Genomic DNA, 20479 nt, shown 5'->3' on the forward strand with positions numbered 1-20479 from the left:
AGTTCCCAGTGGCTGGGACAGGTGAGACAGGATCCAGCCCCTCGATGGGATCCTGTGGTCTGGGCCGTCTGCGGTGCCCACGCCAGGCTCTTACTGCTCCACAGTCACTGAAGAGCAGCCAGCCGTACATGCTGAGGCAGTTCTCCCGTTTCACCTAGTGATGAGCAGTTCCTCTTCCTCTCGCTGTGGTGGGTTGTCTGGAACAGAGTGCTGTTCCACCTTAGTATGTGTTCAAACAGCAGTGTGCAGATAAGCTAGGTCTGTTTTTACACTGCTGCCACAATCCCCTGTCTGCGCAACCCCGGAGCAAATGAGGAATAAATCTGGTCTGCACTAGGCAGTCTTAAGTACAAAGCAGAGTGCTGTTAGTATGGACAATATGGCAAGTGGCCAAAGAGGTGACAGGACTGTTTTCTGGGAAAAATAGCTGATGACTGTTAAGCTTGCAATCAAATGAGTCAGGAGAAGAAAAACTCAATAACCGGAATCAGATCTCATTTTAGTTTTTTTACTTTAGAGCTGGAGCTGCTTCCATGTCAAAATTATTTCATGATGAGCAATTAGCGCTCCTGCTCTTACTTTGCTTGTCCGTTCCTTTTTCCACTGCATATTTTGACTTGCTCTTTTACATCACCTTCAGGAGATTTTTAATATCTTTTCATGCTGAGGAGCCTGAGACTGACTGGGGACAGACTTCTCTCCCCAGGCTGCACTGTTGAGGAATACACAGCTGAGCTCCTTTCATGCTTAGAGCCTGCAGACATCTGCACGCTGAGGACTGCAGACTTTTGCCCTGAGATTAGTCGGGGTCAGGAGTGCAGAAAGGGGGATGATATGCCCTGTAGTCCGTAGCTGCGGCCCAAGTCACACTCTTGTTCCTAGAAGCAGTTCTGATCTCAGAAGCACTCCTTGACACTGAGTGCATTCGTGTGAAAAAACACTCTGTCAGTTAAGTCTGGGGCACAGAAAACTCCGTGAAAGCTGTAGGTCAGTGCTTGAGACAGGCTTGGGAAGATATTAGGAGGCCTCTGTCTCCTGCAGTGAAATAGCTGTTGTAAGTGGTGATGTTTGCCTTGCTCTGTAACTTCTCCAGTTGTCCTTAGTAATACCTTTCAATATTTAGATCATAACTCTCTGTAACAATCCATGAATTTCACAAGCTTAATTATATCGTGTTTAATAGTGGCTGGCAGTAAACTAGCCTTTCTCTTTCACAGATGATCCTTTTAAACCCAAGCTCTGTAATTTGCACTAATCATGACTTGATTTCTTTTTTTATCATCATCATCATCATCATCATCATCATCATCATCATCATTAGTTCTTACATGTATGCTATTTTACAGTTAACTGCTGTTTGGCTGCATGGTGCACGAAGCACGTTGTCCTGGTAAGCGTCATTAACTAATATAGACCTCACAGTGGGATCAGTTACAGTTCCAGAAAAAGGCAGACCCCATGCAAGGCCTTGAAGCCCTTGAGTGTTGTCTCTACCTTCTGCTTTCACCCTTACTGTAGACGCTCCACCAGTCTGTCTCTACATCTGTAGGTGTGGAAAAAGGGTGCAGTGAAGTGTGTCTTTAAAGATTCTGCAAAGTAAAATGCATGGAGATTCAATATTTGGACATTAAACTTGGATAAAATGAGGATCAGGGCCTCATCCTTTTAAACCTTTCCAGCACTTTGTTGGCTCTGTCTTCTCTATTCCAGCTCTCTTAGAAGTAAATGATGTCCTTTAACCATGTAGGCCATGCTGATACTATGGCAACAATTGCTATGGTAATGTGGTGGTGATGATAGAAACCAGCTAGCTGATGGAAAATTAAGTTCTTTTCTCTTCCCTTTCTCCTCTTTCCCTCCCACCGCTTCAAGTTGTAGTGTTAAATCATGGTTACAGTGCAGGTGAAGGATATAAGACTAGTTTCTATCCCCCTTCACACACTAACAGATGGTAAAACCTGCCAAACCTAGAGCTTTCATTTGCCCCAAAGCACCAGAGAATCACAAAACATTGTGTGTGTGTGTGTGTGTGTGTGTGTGTGTGTACGTGTATGGGGGGTTAAAGGAACTACTGACAAATAACCAAACCAATATTCAGCTGTCGACTGACTATAGTTGCTGATTGCCCAAAACAATGCGAGATCGTGTGTTGAGCATTTAGCACATAATGAAGGCTGTGAATAATAGACTGGGAGATGTTATGATGTTTTTAAGATTGGTCACATGGGTCACCCCATGGATGGGTATTCAGTTGTAGCAGACAGACACAGACCCACACCTCTGGGAGCCATGCCAAGCGTGCCCATGGTTTGGGTAAGGACAGTGGTAGAAGAGGGCTGTATTGAAGATGTGGCTATAGAAAGCCTGCAGGAGCGCTTCGTCTCTGAATAGGGCCAGCAGCCGAGTCCCCGGGAGTTTTGCCGAGGCATGGAGAGTTCCCGCTGGAGCAGAGCCCTCGGTTGGCAGCGTTAGGCTGAGTCACCCCACTCCAGCTGCTGCCACCCTGTCCGAAACATCTCAGCCTTCACGTGAGCGTGGACGTGAGGTGGCCACATAGTCATGGGTGGGCTGGTGGAACAGCTAGGGGTGCCTGCAAGGGTTAACAAACCTTGCCATAAGTGAGCGTCTCCAGCGCGAAGTGCCTGCGTCTGTTGTCACATGGAGGCTCGTTTGAACAGAGCTGTGTAAGACCTGCACCTGCCTGGCAGGAGAGCAGCATCTTCATTAGGGTTATTAATTAAACTGCTAATGACAGTGGGTTACTTATAGCTGGGCTGAATGTGTTTAAATGAGCCTTTTTAATTTGCTTTTGATTCTCTGGTGAGAGGAAAAGGAAAGCTCCTCCAGGAATGTCTTGCTTCTTGATGGAGCAGCAGAACCTATAATCCAAGATGGGGGAGACAACACCCCCCAAGCCAAGAGACGCACGGGCCGCTGAGAGCAAACCTGTTGGAACAGCAGCCCGTAACTATAAATCGCCCTAAAAACTCAGCCTCTAAGCCAGCCTTCCCGGCAGACAAACCTCCTAGGATTTACCTTCTTTCTAGGATCCAGTTTCAAAATAACTTACAGCCTGCCCTTAAATAGGGAAAGAAAAGCCGATTCTAGGATTCCTTCCCCCTTAGCCCAACCAAAGGAAATGGAAAAGCAAGTAAACGTTACGCTGTCAGCAAGAAGCATTTGAATTTAATTTCAATGGGACATTCCACTTAACAGAAGAGCTTCAGAAGGGTCTTGCGCTGACTCGAACTGGAGCTCGCAGTCGTCCTGAGCAGTCTGGTAGAATGAATGTCTCTACTGCTAACGGTAACTGTGTAAAACAATGAAAAGAACAATCCTTCACTTCTCAGGGGCTGAATGTGGAAAATAAGCTCAAAGAATAACAGTGTTCATTCTGGTGCTGAGTACGAAGGCACTGCTAAAGTGCAGTTAGAGTGAACATTACTGATTTGTGTTGGTTTTGGATTGCTTTTGGCAATCCTTGTAACTGTGCACTGTTGTGTGCTGGGCTTTGAATCGAATAAAGTTCTTTGTTCCCAGTATACAAATGCAGACAGTGCCTTTTCAATGGGCATTTGTCCTTGCTAAACTAAACATGTATATATGGTACTTTTTCAGAATTCAGAAAAAAATCCCTCAATATTGTTCCATAAAGTATTCCAGAGCTTCACTGTTTTGCAAGGATATATATAAGTCACAGCTGATGAATCTTGTAGCTTGCAAAACTGTGAAGGGATTGTTTTAAAAACGAAGTTTGGTTCATCCCACTGCTGAGTGTGTGTGCGTGTTTGCATGCGTGTGCCTGCATAAAGCATGTTTTGTGGTCAAATTAAACTGTATTAACACTTAGCAACATTTCCTTTTGTGTGTGTGTTAGGAAACATATTTATGTTCTTATTTTATTTTTTGTCATTAATCCATAAAACCATTAATCTGCCTTTTTCTTTCATTTTCAGTTCGGGTTTCCTGTAGAACCCTTCCCTTCGCAGCAGAAGCGAATGCCCCCACATTCGGTTAACATGCAGCTATGCCATTGTGCCTGTTTGCTCACCTTTCCTCATTGCTCCCTTACTCAGCTCACCATTTTTTTTAAGCAAGAGCCTGCACCGTTGGCTGTTCTGGGTTATTAGCTTCTGTGAAGAACTCGGCAATAACCTATGTGGAACTGGCAACAGATGCTAGTTGCTGATCTCTCTTCTCTTTCGGTCAATAGCAGGCTGCCAAGTGCTTGTAGTGCTAGTGTCCCCTCTTCTGAATTGTTACGCCTTTTTGTCCCTTCGCACTGTTTGGTGTGAGGGCTGCGTGACAGCAGAGCGCAGCCGCTTGGTGCGTTCCGTGCCTGCTGCGGGCCCGCCGCGAGTGCCGCCCGGTGCCGCGTTGTGGTGGGGCGTGCTGTGTCTCGAGAGAGCGGCCGCCCCCTCCCCTTTTCAGTCCGCTCTGCCTAACCCATCATTACCCAGCTGTGCTGTTACACGTGTGACTCAAATAGTGTTAAAGGACTTTTCGCAAAACTTGACACCCCCTGAGGCATGGGCCTGAGTCCTCCGCTCGCCAGGCTTGGGGGATCTCCAAACGCGGATCCAAGGCTTGCCGCTAAGCACTCCCTGAATGCTGCGGGGGTCCCAAGGGGTCTCTGGCCCTGTCTCCCTGTCCCTGTGCTGGGCTCGATGCGTGTCCTGGATCCAGTCTCAGGGAAAAGTGGTCACCTCGCTCCAAGTATCAGTGTTTGTGAAGAAAGATGATGATGTTTCTTTATCTTTCTTCTTGATAATTCCAACAATTTCTGGTTTTAATGCAAAAAGTATTACCTAAGGTTTTTTTTATATTACTTGGCATCTGTTTAGGAGTGTACAGATGTTTATAGGTTGTTTTTTACTTTTTCTATTCAGCAAAAGCCTTTTTTTAATGCAAGATTTGCACTAAAAGGGAGGGTGTTTTGCTCTGTGTTTCAGTGGGGCCAGGAATTTGCTCAGTGGCCAAGTACAACTATGGTTTGCCTGCAGGTGTCTTCTCTGTATTTCTGGATGAGGAAATTCTTTAAAAAAAAAAAAAAAGAAAGAAAATAATAAAGTCTTCCTCAGACAGTGAATTCTGGTTAACATTTATTTCTTTTGTTTTTTGTTTTCTTTGCCCTTCTTTTACAGTAACCCATGGCTCTGTACTGAGTAATTACCCCTGAATACAATGGGCTGGAATGGACCTTCATTTACTTGTTAAATCGGAGGGTCTAATAAAACGTGACAGCATTTCAGCTGTGACCTTTCCATGGTGTTACCCTTGCTATATCGTATATTCTCATTGTGAATCTGTCTTTACTATGTACTGGCGGTTATTGTTTTTGTTAAACAATGTAAAATAAGTCCGTAATGAGGTTTTGGAGACTGCAACTTTAAATCTAATTTTTTTCCCTACAATTAATGGATTCCCCTTTTTCCTGGACCCTCTTCACCCAGATGATTAAGGGATGTGGAAATAAGTGAGTTATTTTTGCTGGCAAAATAACAATGCAGTTTAAATGTATTTATTGGTGACGTTAAGATGACAACACCACCTTAGTTTAATTATGGCATAGTTGAGAGATTAAAAATTCTTTTCTCTTTATACTTGGTGTCCTTTCGTGACATCATCTATCTATTTTTAATTTGCTTTTTTTTTCTTTTGCTAATTCATGCTACCTGAAAACCAGCGTTTAATACTCATTGCCATTTCAGACGTGCTTGTTGTGGCCCTGATGCTTCCGTTGCACTGTGCGCGGGCTAAGCTCTCCCTGCGTGGAGGAATCCACCTGTCCCGGCCCTGCTGAAAGGTCAGGATGTCCTGGCAAGTAGTTTCAACAAAGGCTCCTCAAGTCCTAGGTTTTTTGGAGGATGAGCACACCTCAGACCTCGCCACGCGAGGTAATGTGATTTTCAGCACAAGCTGTTGCTTGGCATGTTACCTGGAGAGGTAGTCTGGATGATGCTCAAACCTCCCTATCTGCAAACCAACACCCTGTAAAACACATGTGGGCCGTGGTGGTCAGAGCTTGTCTGATCACCAGAGCATTTATTAATATTTCCCAGTAACGTGCTTTTCATTGCCTTGCAAAATTCGATATTCAGGGACATGTTTTTTGGGCAGCTCCCTGGTCCACATCTGCTGGTAAATTTTGCTTTAGACCCTCTACTTCTCAAGTATTTTGGTTTGCGCTGAAAGATGTCATTCAGAGCATCTTGGATCAGTGCTACCAAATGAAAACTTTGTATTCAGTGATACACATTGTAACATAAATAAAGAGCAAAGTTTAAAACAGTTCTCAACTCTTCCGGTCCACAGGCTGTTAGTCCAGCAGCACACCTTGTGCAGGAACCCCTTGAAACTAAGGTGTGGCCTGCATTTCCAGCAATCAAAGTAATTAAAACTCTTGATTGCAATGTATTTATATTATCTCAGGTATCCTGTTTCACTGTAAATACAATTTTATTTCCCTTAAAATGCTTTGGCTCTTTTTTTTTTTTTAAAGCAAGTTAAAATAACTTGAGTATTTACTTCTTTTATTACTGTGGAAGGTAGGCCTGCTCCCCAAACCAGTCAATATCATTTTCTCAGTGTTTTCTAGGTTATTTGTTAAAAGGAGCATTTAATCTGGCTTTTGTTTCCCATGCTGCAGGTCACTGGCTGTCTTTCTTGACCATTTGCCTTATTAGAATGTTATTAAAAGACTTCTTTTTTTAAAGGGGGTTTACTTATGTGATTTCCTTGAAGTAGTAGGTACCATAAGATATACAGCCTCATAGAAGAGGTTCCATCTCTCCTCTGTCAGCTGTTTCCATGTTGCATCTCTTTCTCCTGCTTTTTGAATGTCTTTCTCTTTTTGATAATCTTCTGTTTTTTTCTCTTTTTTTCCCTTTCTCTCTCTGTAGCTTTTTTTAATCTGTCTTCGCCAGCTGCACTGGGTCTGAGGGAGAAGACTGCCACTTCTAGAAGCGTTTAGGGATCTTATGTCTGGGGAGGGAGGGGAAACAAATCTTCAGTGTTAGTGTCTTGGAAAGAAGCTCTTTTACTGACTTGCATGGTATTTAAAATTGAAGTGTCTTGTAATTTGTGTGACAAGACAGAATAATACAGGGGGAAACTGATTGTTTACCTAAAATTTTGAAGAGCAACAGACATGTGATGTTTGGACTAATGATGTAGCGAATACATTTTCAAACATTGTTATGAGCAATTTTTTTTTCTAATTTTGTCTTTAACGATATAAATGTCATGGGCTTCCACAAGGTTTGAAGCCTACGGAATATTTTCAATATGCTGTTGTTTGGTTGGTTTTGGAAACTGTTGCATTCAAAGTCAAAGGAAGTATAAACATGGTGCAATTTGCTATGTTGGCAGCCACGAAATATTTAATTTCAACAAAGAAATAAAGTAAGAAGAACCGTGTGTTTGCATTGGTGTCCTCCTGTGTCTCACCACCTCACTAAACAAGCTCCATTGCCTGATCGACGGGGGTCGAGGGGTACTTTTTTTTTTTTTAACTAGACCATCAATTGCATTAAAAATATGCAGATAATTGCACCTCCTCCTGTTCTTTAAAGTTAGAAAATGATCTTATTCTTAGCAGTATCAGGAGGGAGAGGTGATGTTGACAGCTGGTATAATAATAATACTCCATCCAAATCTCATGTGAGCAGAGCACAGTGTCCTAAAAATGCACTGAAGCCAGTCCTAGCACTTCTCGCTCGTCTTGTCCTGCCCTCGAACACTCACTGCATGTTTTCCAAGCTGTGTTCTACTGTCTCCCCTCTTATTTTTGTTTCCTTTTTACAAATGGAAGTGTGAGTACTGCACTGAGTTATATATTTACATGACAAACATTGAAGAACCAGCACTGTTTAGCCTGATACCTTTCTAACTTTAATGTCAATTTTAAATAAAAAATATAAAGGCCTATGTGTGTGCTGTCATGCTTTCTGCGTAAGTGTCTGGCCTGGGGCTGAGGAAACTCGCACAGCTATGGAGGTGAGCTCTGCCGAGGCCAGCGAGGTGCTGGGACTGGCGTGTCTGAAGCGGGGTTTTACGGGGTCGCTAAAGGAGACGCTTTCGGGGCTAGCGCGGCTTCTGCGGCCGTTCTCCGTGCAGCCCGCCGAGCGGACATCCCCGTGGTGCTGCCTCCCCCTCCCGGCACCGCGCAGACCGCTCGCGTCCCCTCCGAACCGTCAGCCGCCGTCACGAGAGCGGGTTTGGTTTGGTACAGTGGGAGTGTGCCGGGCCCGATTCTGCTCGGGCCGTGATACAAAAACAGAAATAAGCCAGATGCCAAAGTTCGCACTGGGTAAACATGCTTTTTATAGCTGATGTGAATTGTTTTTTCACCTCTTGTTTTACTCCAAAACTTACAGGTGGGCATTTGTTGTGGGGGTGCCCCGAGGCTCAGACTAGACACCGGGAATACCATCTCTGGTCGGTAAGGCCGCTCGTGGGGGAGCGGAAGCCTGTGCTGTAACAGCTCGCTCCGAGCTGCCGGGGGCCGTGGTTCCCGCGCCTGAGGTCCGGCCACGGCCTTTCTCTAATTCGGCTTTAAAACCTTTGCGTAACTTGCCTCCTGGCGACGCTCGGCCCCAGCCGTCCGTTACCCGAGGGGTCGAGACGGGGCCGCCTGCCCGGAGCAGCGCCCGGGAGAGGCCGCGTCTGTCAGCGCGCGGGAGGAGGTCACCGCGCCCCGGGCTGCCCGAGGCAGCGCAGTCCCTCCCAAATCGCCCTTTTCGGGGGTTTGAAGGCCGCCGGCCGCAGCTCCCGTTCCGGGCCTCGGTTCCCCCCGCCGGGACGAGAAGGGCCGTGGCGGCTTCTGCTCCCCGCGGCGGCTCCCGTCGGGCCGTGGCCCGGCCCCCAGCGCCCCCCCGCCCCCGTCCCCGTTCCCGTTCCCGTTCCCGTTCCCGTCCGGCGCTGCGCGGGCTCCGGCCGCCAGGCGACGCCGCGGGGCGGGGGGAGGCGGTGACGACGTCTCGCGGCGTCTCGCGCGGCCGTGACGCAGAGGCCACGTGAGGCGGCGGCCGGCGGAGCGCTCCGCGCGAGCGGGGCGACGCGGGGGGAGGGGGGCGGCGGCGGCGCCGCGGGCGGGGCGCCAGGGGAGGGGGCGCGCGGCGGCGGCGGCGGCGTGGGCGGGCGGGCGGGAGGCGGGGGGGCGCGCGTGGCGGCGGCGGCGCTGCCGCCGGCGTCCCGGGCCGCGGCCTGGGCCGCACGTGGGGCCTGCTGCCCGGCGGGGCTCACGCCGCCTCTATGCCCGGCGGCGGCGGGGACTCCGCGGCGGCGGCGCCCGAGCGCGAGGAGCGGCGGCAGCGGTGGCCGCCGGCGATGCCGCCGCCGGACGCGGAGGCGGAGGCGGTGCCCGAGGCGGTGCTGGAGCAGTGGCGGCAGTACAACGAGAGCGAGCGGCACTGGGCGCTGCGCCGCCGCTTCATCCTGCGCCACCTGCGCGGGTACCCGGGCGCCGCCATCGACCAGCTGCTCTCGCTGTCCGTCCTCTGGGCCAACCACGTCTTCATGGGCTGCAGGTGAGCGCGGCCGCCCCGCCGCGGGGGTGGGGGGAGCCGGGGGGGCGGTTGCCGGGCAGCGGGGCCCCGGCGCCGCTGGGGGTGAGGTGGGGGGCCGGAGGCCCGGGGGGCCCTGAGGTGGGTCCTGGGGGGGCCCTGAGGTCAGGCCCGAGGTGTGTTGGGGGGCCCCGAGGTGCTGGGGGGGCAGAGGTGGGTCCTGAGCAGAGGGGGCCCCATGGTGCATGTTAGGGGAGGGGGCTGAGGAGTCAGGGGGGACCCTGAGGTGGGCCCGGGGGGTGTGTGAGGTGTTGGGAGGGGGCTGATGTCGGTCTTGAGCAAGGGGGGGCCCTGAGGTGGGTCCTGAGCAAGGGGGGGGGGCTGAGATGTGTTGGAGGGCCCCGAGGTGGGTCTGGAGTGTTGGGGGGTGCCCCGAGGTGTGTTGGGGGGGCCCCGAGGTGGGTTGTGAGTGTGTTGGGGGGCCCTGAGAGTGTTGGGCCCCGATGTGGGGCCTGAGCAGAAGGGGGCCCGGGGGGTGCTGTGACAGGCCCCGGTTCCCCGGGCCATGGGGCTGGGCCGTGGCTCTATGGGGCCTGGGGCGCTCTTTCCCACCTGGGGCCCCCTCTACGGCGCAGCTCGGCCTGGGGGCGCAGGAAGGGCCTGGGGGCGCGGCGGGATCCGGGCCCGCACGCCGTGGGGACAGTGAGGTCCTCCCGCAGGAGTCAGGGTGGGAGCGCGAACCAGGCTCTGGGAGGGAGGCCGGGCTGCTCGGCCAGGCCGGCCTGCCAGGGCAGCCGAGTGCGGGCGTCCTCCTGCGCTCCTCCCGGACGTCCCGCTTTCCGGGGCTGCCATCACGGCTCCGCGCTGCGACGCCGGGGAATCGCCGCGAAGCTTGGCCGGAGCATGTCCGCGGTGTCGCGCTGAGGCTTGGACAGAGCTGCTTTTAGCAAATCGCCCCAGAAGCTTTGGGAAGGGAGGGGCTGGCATGGGAGGATGTAGGTTGTTGGCCGGTTTTATTTCCTCACTATACGTGGATGTGGAGAGGGCAGCAGGAAAGGGGAGCGGGGTGCTGAAATAGGGAACGTATTTTGAAAGCAGATCTTGGTGTCTTGCCCCTGAGGACTCAATAAGCATGTGGTATCGTACTTTGTAATCTTTTTTCAAGAAGGAAGTATTAGTTTAAGTATAAAGCAGCCTTTACAATCCCTCTAAAACTCAATTTTTCAGTTCTTTTGGAAAACAGGGCCCAGTGAATGGAAGAGGTTTCCCACCTCCTCAGGACTACTGTTAACATGTAGAAAACTCGGTGCCATAACTAGCAAGGTTGTGGAGGTCTACAAACATGTAATGCACATCCCAACTGTGATTTTTAGTGTTGTGATTATTTTTTAACTGGACATAAGCCTTTAAAGGCAGAAGCAACTACTTAATGACTAACTTCAGTAAATTGTACAGTGATGAAAGAGGAACTTGTAAACACTGAAGGGCTGTAGTTTGATTTTTTGCTAATGGTGCTGTCCCAACGCCTTGCTGGGGAGTGTCTTGCATCATTTGTGTCCAAAGAGTAAACTGCTCTCACTGAGCATCAAGATTGAACGTAGTTTTTAGACAGCTTCCAATGCTATGGTATGAATAGTCTGTTAAAATTGAGCGTGTCATTTTAAAGCATAGTCTTTATGGCCTTTTAGCTCACCTTATGTCTTTATCTTTGGTCTTACGTGATGGGCCACCTTTGTGGCTGGGCTGCTGGGAATTGCAGTGCAGTAACACAGACTTGGGGTGCTAATGACAGAAGTGAAGAACTATGTGGCAAAATCTCAAATCCTAAGAAATGATGCAACTTAAGGCTGTAAGTGTGCATACCTTCCCTGAAGAACATGTCTTTACCAGCAGCTCTCAGGGGAGACGCAGGCAGTGGATTTAGGCATGATGTGGTGCAGAGACATTATCAGCGAGGAGGTTTTCACAAGCTCGCACTGCGCATGGATGTGAACACGTTGCACCACGGGAGAGCAATTGGGAGGCTTTACTTGCTGCTGTTTGGGGAAGGGAGGGGACCCACGGCTTTCTCGGGAACTGCCTTTTCTTGCTCGGGAAGAGCTGTTGTTGCTGTATCAAGTGATTAACGTTGAAGTTTGGGAGATGGTTGTTGTTTCTTCTTCTAAGTCTGGATTTTTAACCTGCAAGCTGAAGACAGTCTGTTTGGCAGAATAACTCGATCTTTGCTGATGTAACCTAAGGGGGAGTTCAGCTGGGGGATCCTCTGGAGAGAGTCCAGAGGGATAGAAAACATGGCCTGTGAGGAAGGAGTTAAGTAACAGCATTTATTTAGTCTAGAGGTGGCTGAGAGAGGATGTGTGTGTTCTCAGATATGTTAAAGGTGACTGCAAAATGGAAAAAAAATACATTATTCTCCACAACTGCTGAGATCAGTTTGCAAGAGGTGTCAAACATAAATCACACAGGGGAGACTTAAGTTAGGCATTGGAGGCATGAGATTCCTCTGCCGCCTCCTGCTTCCACGTGCAGTCTCCGCCACTGCGGTTTCGAAGATCAGGTCGGACAAGTACACATTGGGACTGGTTGATCTTCCCTTTGGGCAGAGATCTGAGCCCTGAACATGTCCATCCTTTGAGAAGGAGAATGGTACTCTAGTGCTGTTTCCAAGCCCTGCTAGAAAAGGGCATCACCCTTCATGTGCACATAAAGGCAACATACTCTTCTCCCTGCGAGCCAGAGAGAAGAACAGAGATCCCCTTCCCTCTCTTGTCTGGCTGCTGGAGGAAGAGAGGTGCCACCGCTCTCTGCTTCCCTTTAGCCCTCTTAGCATATTTTTCCCATGTGCCTCTTTCCCTACTACCTCTTTCTGCTGGAGGTAAGCTGAGCTGGAGTATCTGCAGCTGAAGCAAGGACCACATTAGTACGTGGTCAGAGCCCTCTCTCAGTGTTTTAAATGGGCTAATTTCTGTTTGGCCCTCTAGGTCAGGAAGAGGATGTTTCTTGTGTGAAGAGTGAGTAATTTCCAAAGCCCTTGTAGCAGTAGTATTTAAAAGCTGATTCAAGTTATTGTATCACTAGCTGTTGTGACAGTCTTGGACTCTAGTCCATGAGCAGTGACCTGATCCTCTCTGTCTTTTGAAGATGAGCAAATCATGGAACATTTTAAAAATCTTTTTTTCCTGTTTTCTGAATCAAAGTGCAAAGCTGTCAGCATCTAGTTTCATGCCATGTTTGTAGGTTATCCTTGGTTAGAAAGGCTTCTTTTTTCTCCCCCGTTCAGCTTTGGCGTTGCAAATGGGTTGAAAAGATGTACCAGATCCTAGGAGGAGTGGAAAACTTAAATGGCTGGGGATACAAGGCCCAGAGGGCTGGGGCTGTATGGTCCATGTCCTGCTTACGTGGAACTACAAGCGTTGCTGCAGTAGGGTCCAGGGTTTGCACAGAGCTAGTTACAGTCACCTTGTCTCTTTCATTACTCTGGGATTTAAAACTGTTCGGTTATGGCTACCAAGCTAAAAATTAGTACAGCTTTTTAAAGAGTAATCAATAAAGGCTGTGGAGTGCTTTTGTCCTCTGATGTCTGAGATTTCAGTATTGGTGACGTGTGGTCTGTGGCTGCTGACCCAGACAAGAAGTTCAGCGCCAATGAGTCACTCCTGTGCTTATTTCAGCAAAGCTGTAATGCCCACTGAGACTCCTCCTCCCCACGCCTGTGTTACTTGGTGTTCCTAGTAGCTGTTATCAAATGGTAGATTATAACAGCAAATATATTTAAATTTAAGTTTAAAACTCCATCAGTTTGGTGGCTGCGCTGGTTGTTGCTCACAGATGGGTTCATTCTGCGCCGGGTAACTTGTCAGCTGGTGTCTGGCCCCAGTCTTGCGGTCCAGGCTGTGCCAGCGCCAGGGGCTGCTGCAGTCCCCCTGTACTGAGCTAGCTAAGGGAGGAGGGGTAACTTTGGTCTGTGGGCAGGGCCTGCGTTAATGCTCTAGTAAAATCAGCGTGGGGTTTTCCTTGGACACAGACTAGGCCTCCTTGGGGCTAACATTTTATTTACTGTGTCTCAGGCAGCTTTAGTCTTTGTTTTGAGTACTAAAAGCTACCACTGATCATATAGCCTGTTTGCAGAAGGCCTTTTGTATTCCTGTGGAGTGTTTGAGGCTGAACTGTCCACTTGGGGGCAAATATGGGGAGATCCCAGCTGACAAAAAGACTGTGTGAGACATTAGGCTTGGGAGCGGGTGCAGGAAGGGTTTGGTTGTCTGGCCTGATGCTTCTGTGGGGCCAGTTCTAACTCTGTCTGTCATTGAACCCAACACAGATACAACTCGCAGGTCATGGAGAAGGTTCTCGAGATGGCTGAAGGCATCGATATCGGGGAGATGCGGACATTCGAGTTGGTCCCTACTCGGAAACTGAAAAGACAGCTCTCTCCGCCGGACAGTGAGTATATTTGCCTGTGTGTCAAGGGAGGCACTTATCCCTGTTGCTGTTCGACGCGCGTTCTGGACGTCAGGGGAGAGCACCTACGCCACAGGACCACCTCTGACCAGCTCCAGCACAGTAGACTGAAGAGAAGTGACCAAGATTTACTCTGTGAGACTGCAGCTGTTTCTTCTTCTCTGCCATGTTGTGAGATGTACATAATTCATGCAGAGTTCTCTTTTTGCTTAAGAAATTTTCATATCTAGTAGAAATTACCATGTGACTGTTTTCCTTGATGATAGCGTTAGGGAACTAGATCTGCATCATTAAATAGGACTATCTGTCCGTCCCCTGTTGCTATAGCGAGGAGTGATGTCCTTACTTGAGGAGGGATTATATTTGTGTATGGAGATGGGAATTCAGTTTATTGATTTTGAGTGAGGACCTGCCTGGTGCACGGGCAGTGGTTTGGTTTCTGTCCTGGGCCTGGAAGCATCCTGCATATCTCAGCCCAGTCCCATGGTCTCGGGGATCAATGTTCCAGGTGCTACTTTTCTGCTGGAGGAAGTCCAGGGGCCGAAGAAGACTGGCTGTTCAGCAGCTCCATCCGCTGGCTCCTCTGCAGAGCTTCAGAGTCCGCTGCCGTATCTCAGGAGCGGACAGGGGGATCGTTCCTGCGTGCAGGCTATGTGTGTGGGCGTGCAGGCCCTTGCTTTGTAAGGCAGGGTCAGTTAATTGTCTGTTAAAAACAAATGGTCAGACAGCACAGGAGTCCTCTCTAGGCCTGGGTATATACTCCCTGGCTCTGCCAAAGCTGCTTCTCTTACTTTCATACTCCACTAATTTTTCTAAGCTTCTATGTCTCATTTGCAAAGTTGAGAAAAATATTACTTTTCTCCCAAGCTTTGCCTGTCGTCTTTAGACAGCAGCTCTGTGGGAAAGGGCTTTCCATTACATGCTATACACGCAGCATGAAGAGCTGTTCGGCTGGTGAGAACTTTTAGGTGCTGCTGTAGTGCAATCATCAAAATAGCAAAACTGAGAAGGAAATGTAAACCTTGCCATAGTTCATCAAAACTGTGACGACTGAAGGATTTAACCCACGCGCAAGAGCGTTGTCACCTGATTTAAATATCAATGCCTGTTTATGCTGTATTTGAAGTGCTTTTTTTTCATCTGCAATGAAGTAGATGATGATGAATGTGCTACAGTAGTATGATGTCTAGACAGGTGTAGTTGCCTGACCTGTATTACAGTTCCACATATTGGCGTTGGATTAGGCAGTTCATTCCAAGGGGTAGAGAGTGGCCTTTTGCTCCACTGATGAAATCACACGCATGTAGTGCTTTGCCATGTGGGAGCTAAATCTGTGGCAGCATTTAAGTAGAAGTCTTGTACAGCCATCTTTTAGATGTAGCATATTTCCTTATCAGCTGTTTGATGCTCATTTTTAGAAGCAGTGGTGTATATCAGAATATTGTGGCTAGTGCCTTATTTGCATTTCCTCTGGTTAAGAAACAAGGGGTTTACCAGTAATGAGGCCTATCCCCAGCCACTGCAGCTGTCTCCCAGGGCTCAGGTGGATTTCTCCATGTTTTGTGTTCTTTTAGTCATGACTCACTGCTTTTACAGAAAATATGCTTCTGTTAACACTTTCATTAACAGCCCTGTGCCCTTTGGAAAGGAGGTTTCAGTATTGCTGTCTTCCCCCATAACGTGAGAAGACGAGCTGAAGGAAAGTAGCATATCTGAGATAATCCAACAGGCCTGTGGTAGAGCCAGAGCTGAGGCTTTTGTCCTGTTCTGGTACTCTGTCTCCTTGGCCATGGTTTTTGCCTGTTTTAGTTACTTTTAATGGATTCACTTCAGGAATGACTGAATGAGCTCAGTGGGCAATGTTGGAGGACAGAGCAGGTGATTCAGACCTGAAATCCTTATTACTGATTATGCAGAGATTTTTGCGTGGCAGTTGTGGAGTTAGACACATCTCTGTAGTGACTTTTACAGGCATGAATACTCTCTCTGACCAATGGCAAATATTTTAAGAAAGAAACCTTTTATTTTGTGGTTCAGAAGCAGGAATCCTGTGTTTAAAGCCTGCAGGCTCCTCCTGGAGATCATTCTGAAAGCATTGTCTCCCTATCATAGTGTGTATTGTTAATTTTGTAATTTTCCTCCATCCATAGGTCCAGAGCCGGAAGAGATTCCCGAGCCTCCCAAAAAGATGGTCCCCAAGTTTCGGGTACGACCGCGTTTTGAACCCATACACTTTGTAACCAGCGCTGAGAAGGATGACAAGAAGGAAGATTCTTCTGATAACCAAATGCAGGAGGTGAACCAGGAGGCAAATATGAACAGCATAGCACAGCCAGCTGAGAACTGTGCGAGTTCTCCTTTTGAGAGCCCCCAGGAGGTGGATCTCCAGCTCTCCAACTCAGCTGGGCTTGGCTTTGCAAGCCAGGCAGCAACAACCAATAAGGCTGTGAACAGTATGGACGCTACCACAAGTGGCACGGTACAAGTTTCCGTTTCTCCTTCAACTGTCCAGTCTTCATCAGAGACTTTCCCCCCATCAGCTATAGTACTGAAGCAGGCTTTTATTGAGAAACTCTCAGCAGCTATCTGGAAAAATCTTGCTAACCCAGATGCAAACACCGGGACTGATAAGATTAACTATACGTATCTGTTAACACGTTCAATTCAGGCGTGCAAGACAAATCCTGAATATATTTATGCTCCTCTCAAAGAAATTGCCCCCGCTGACCTCCCCAAGAGTAAGAAGCTCTTAACAGATGGCTTTGCTTGTGAAGTGCGATGTCAGAACGTCTACTTGACCACTGGTTATGCTGGCAGCAAAAATGGATCCAGGGATCGAGCCACAGAGTTGGCAGTCAAGCTGCTCCAGAGGTCTGTAGAAGTTCGAGTTATTCAGCGGAAGTTCAAGCACACCTATCATGAAGACTTGGTGGTGTGTGAAGCCGGCGTGAGTCGCCCAGATTTTCCTCCTGCTCTCAAACTTCACGATGAGTTTGTAGCTGCCAACAGGGACTGTGTCCCAGTGCAGCCTGGTACTGAAACCGTGAAAACCTCTTCTAATACCAGCAAACACTGGACTAGTTTTGTCCTCACGGAGAATGCTAGCGACGCAATAGGGATACTTAACAATTCTGCTTCGTATAACAAAATGTCTGTTGAATATAAATATGACTTAATGCCCAACCGCATGTGGCGCTGCCGAGTGTACCTACAGGATCACTGCTTAGCAGAGGGATTCGGCACTAAGAAGACCAGCAAGCATGCAGCGGCTGATGAGGCACTGAAAATTCTGCAGAAGACCCAGTCGAACATGACAGCCATCAAAGTGACCCAGGTTCAGAAAGTGGGTTGCTCGTCACGGGGCTCTGGAAGGAAGAAGGACCTGAAGGACCTCGTGGTTTATGAGAACTCCAATAATCCAGTGTGTACACTAAATGACACTGCTCAGTTCAACAAGATGACGGTGGAGTATGTCTTTGAAAGGATGACTGGCATGCGATGGAAATGCAAGGTGCTGCTTGAAAACGAATTCATCGCAGAAGCAGTTGGAGTGAAGAAATCCGTCAAGCATGAGGCAGCAGAGGAAGCTGTGAAAATCCTCAAAAAGACTCAACCAACTGTTGTTAATAACCTGAAGAAAGGCACCATTGAAGATGTCATCTCCAGAAATGAGATTCAGGGTCGATCAGCAGAAGAGGCTTTCAAACAGAAGATCAAAGAAGACAACATTGGGAACCAAATTTTAAGAAAGATGGGCTGGACAGGTGGTGGCTTAGGGAAAGATGGCGAAGGAATTAGAGAGCCTATTTCAGTGAAGGAGCAGTTTAAAAGGGAAGGACTTGGGCTTGATGTAGAAAGGGTGAACAAAATCGCTAAAAGAGATATCGAACAGATCATTCGAAACTATGCACGCTCTGAAAGTCATATTGACTTGACTTTCTCTACAGAACTTACCAATGATGAGCGGAAGCAGATACATCAGATTGCCCAAAAATACGGTCTTAAAAGTAAATCTCATGGGCAGGGCCATGATAGATACTTGGTGGTAAGCAGGAAGCGGCGCAAGGAAGATCTATTAGACCAGCTGAAGCAAGAAGGCCAGGTTGGGCATTATGAGCTTATTATGCCTCAAGCAAACTGAGGTTACGGTGTCCAATTCTACAGGTGAAAGTATGAGGAGACTGAACTTCCTAGATCCCTAATTAAAGAAAGAGATGCTGCATTTTCTTGTTGTGGGATGTATTAACATGAAGATGTTTTACTTTGCTCATATAATTTCTAAAATGTTACTAGACAATTAGAACTGACAAAGTTCTGTTCAAGTACAGTAGCGCAACCCAAAAAACAATAGTGCTGTCACTGTATGTGTCTTTGATATTACTTGTTCCTTCACATTTTAATAGTTTTGTAATAGCAAAAACACATGTCCAGCCAGAACGCATTTGACACCATTTAAAATTATAGATCCCTTATTCTTTTTGACTAAGGAATGAAAAAATTGCCTTTTTAAAAAAAAAAAGAAAGAAAAAGAAAAAAAGCAAAGGAAATGCAGTTTGGAGGAATAAACCTGTATGTAAAGTGGGTATTAATGACAATAAAAATACAGTTTTATTTCTGGAAAAAAAACAGGATTTTTCACATTTTATATAAATTTTGTGTGAAACTGTATTTACTCTTGAGAAATATATAGCAAGCTCTTGTCTCTGCTGTGTATGTATGTAGAGAGATGTCCTTAACCAATTTAACAATACAGTTTTATTCATAGATTTCCACCTTGAATCTCCCATACTGAGAATTACTGAATGCACCTTAATCATCAGTGTATTGGACTTAGATAATTCCAGTGGATTTTTACCTTGAAGCACTGCTTGACATGTGCAAATACCATGGTGAAGTGTGAAATATAAAAACCGGAGGTAAATGCAGAACCCACGCATCAAAGATGCTTGTGTAGCATGTGGGGACTGTTATATAACTTATTTTTTTACTTTGAATATAAGCTCTTTAATCCTGAGCAAAATCAAATCTGTGCCTAATTATTTCTCTGCTCCATTAATGTACGTGTGCTTGTGTATGTCAAGGGAGATTCACAAGTAAACTTTCTGCTCTTGCTCTGACCTGCAGTGTGAGTGTGGCGTCTCTCCAGGACTGTCGCGCTGCCAGAGGTCTAGACCAGTCCTCTCGCCCTGGGAAGCAAAAGCCGAGTCTGTGCCTGTTGCCGTTTCATCAGCGGTGCCACAGGAAGGGCTGACCTTCGCGGGCCTTGCAGGAAGGCTGGCTTCCTGCTTTGAAAATGTGGAGGTCAGGAATCAACCTTGGAAGAGACAAGTGGAAAACTTGCCTCTGGATGTTAGGGATTTTCTCTGTCGCTGATAGGGCCTGCTAATGATTCTTTAGCACAGAGCCAGCTGGTGAAGTCAACCTTGATGAAATATTCTTCTTTATCTGATCTCCTGTTGGCTTGTATCCCAGCTATTGCTTTTGTTCAGTTGTTTCCACCTCCTGTACTGTTTTTTTTTTTTTTGTTTTGTTTTAATACCCTTTGCTTTGAAGAGAGGGTGAATGACCCTTTACTTGTGAAGCAGAAGATCCTGGTGATGTGCAGTTGCAGGCATTTTCATCCCACCCGTGTGAAAAGGAAGAGGCTGCCCTGGAAGAATTGCAGTTACAGGTAAGATTTGCTCAGGAAGGAACAAGCATTCCTTCCTCTCTTTAATTAGATGGCTTCAGCACAGCTTCTGCTGGCTTGATCCTCTCAAATAGAATCATGCTGATGCTCTCTCTGAAGAGAAATAATTTGGCAGTAATTCTGGAAGTATTTTCTTTGTGCGCTATTCCTTATCTCAGCTTCTCAATTCTGTTCTCAGGGACTCTGGACTATAGCAGATGGTAATGTAGGAGTGGAAGAAGCCTGGTACTTTTATATCTAGGCAGCTATTCCTGCAAGCAGGAGGAGTGTAGCTCCCTCTCCCTAACTGCTGGTTATTCAGCAGGTCTTCAAAACTTGGGGACTCCAAGAAAGGTAGAAAGAGCAGCAGTGCATAAATGTCATGATACCTCAGCAAAGGTGGTTAGCTGTAGTCATCTGTGGAAGGGGTTTTCATGTCCGGGGTAGCAGCCTTGACGCTTCTCCATAAATCTTTGCCAAGTATGGTACCTTAATATGCATGGTTCTTGTGTCACCTTCCTATTTCATCGGTGGCTGTATGTTTGGATGATTGGGTGTTAGCTGCTGGACCTAAACAATTACTACCCTCTTGAGCACCTGCATGTTTATGTAAGCTTTCTGGAGTCAGCACTATATGGCTTGAAATTAAGTCAGTGGATGAAGGCATAAGGGCAAGATTTTTGCATCTCTACGTTGCTCTTGTTTTTGGCTGGCTTAGAGTCCACTTTTTTTTTTTTTTTTAAAGCAACTAGCAGACATATTAAAAAAAATGGAGGGATTGATGCTAAGTCTTTTCTATGATGCTAGAATCACTTCACCATTCAGAAAGACTCATTTGTTATAA

At 47.6% G+C, this 20479-nt stretch overlaps 2 protein-coding genes across 5 annotated transcripts in view; both read left to right on the forward strand.

The window, feature by feature from the left end:
* SEPTIN6 (septin 6) overlaps positions 1-7927 on the forward strand; it is a 32682-nt gene extending 24755 nt beyond the window's left edge. The window contains exons 10-11 of one of the 4 annotated variants that reach the window (XM_064518203.1): positions 1347-1390; positions 3957-7927. In XM_064518203.1, the coding sequence (XP_064374273.1) occupies positions 1347-1350 (4 nt within the window). In that variant the 3' untranslated portion in view covers positions 1351-1390; positions 3957-7927. The remainder of the gene's footprint in view (positions 1-1346; positions 1391-3956) is intronic. The other 3 variants (XM_064518201.1, XM_064518200.1, XM_064518202.1) reach the window with 3 other exon arrangements.
* A 1269-nt stretch (positions 7928-9196) lies between these two features.
* On the forward strand, positions 9197-19084 carry NKRF (NFKB repressing factor). Its single transcript, XM_064518204.1, has 3 exons — positions 9197-9530; positions 13828-13949; positions 16118-19084. Exons 1-3 carry the CDS (start codon positions 9256-9258, stop codon positions 18106-18108), a joined length of 2388 nt encoding a protein of 795 aa, XP_064374274.1. The 5' UTR covers positions 9197-9255; the 3' UTR covers positions 18109-19084.
* The last annotated feature ends 1395 nt before the right edge of the window (positions 19085-20479 follow it).

The sequence above is a fragment of the Dromaius novaehollandiae genome, chromosome 11 (assembly GCF_036370855.1).
Source record: "Dromaius novaehollandiae isolate bDroNov1 chromosome 11, bDroNov1.hap1, whole genome shotgun sequence".
In the NCBI taxonomy this organism is placed as follows: Eukaryota; Metazoa; Chordata; class Aves; order Casuariiformes; family Dromaiidae; genus Dromaius; species Dromaius novaehollandiae.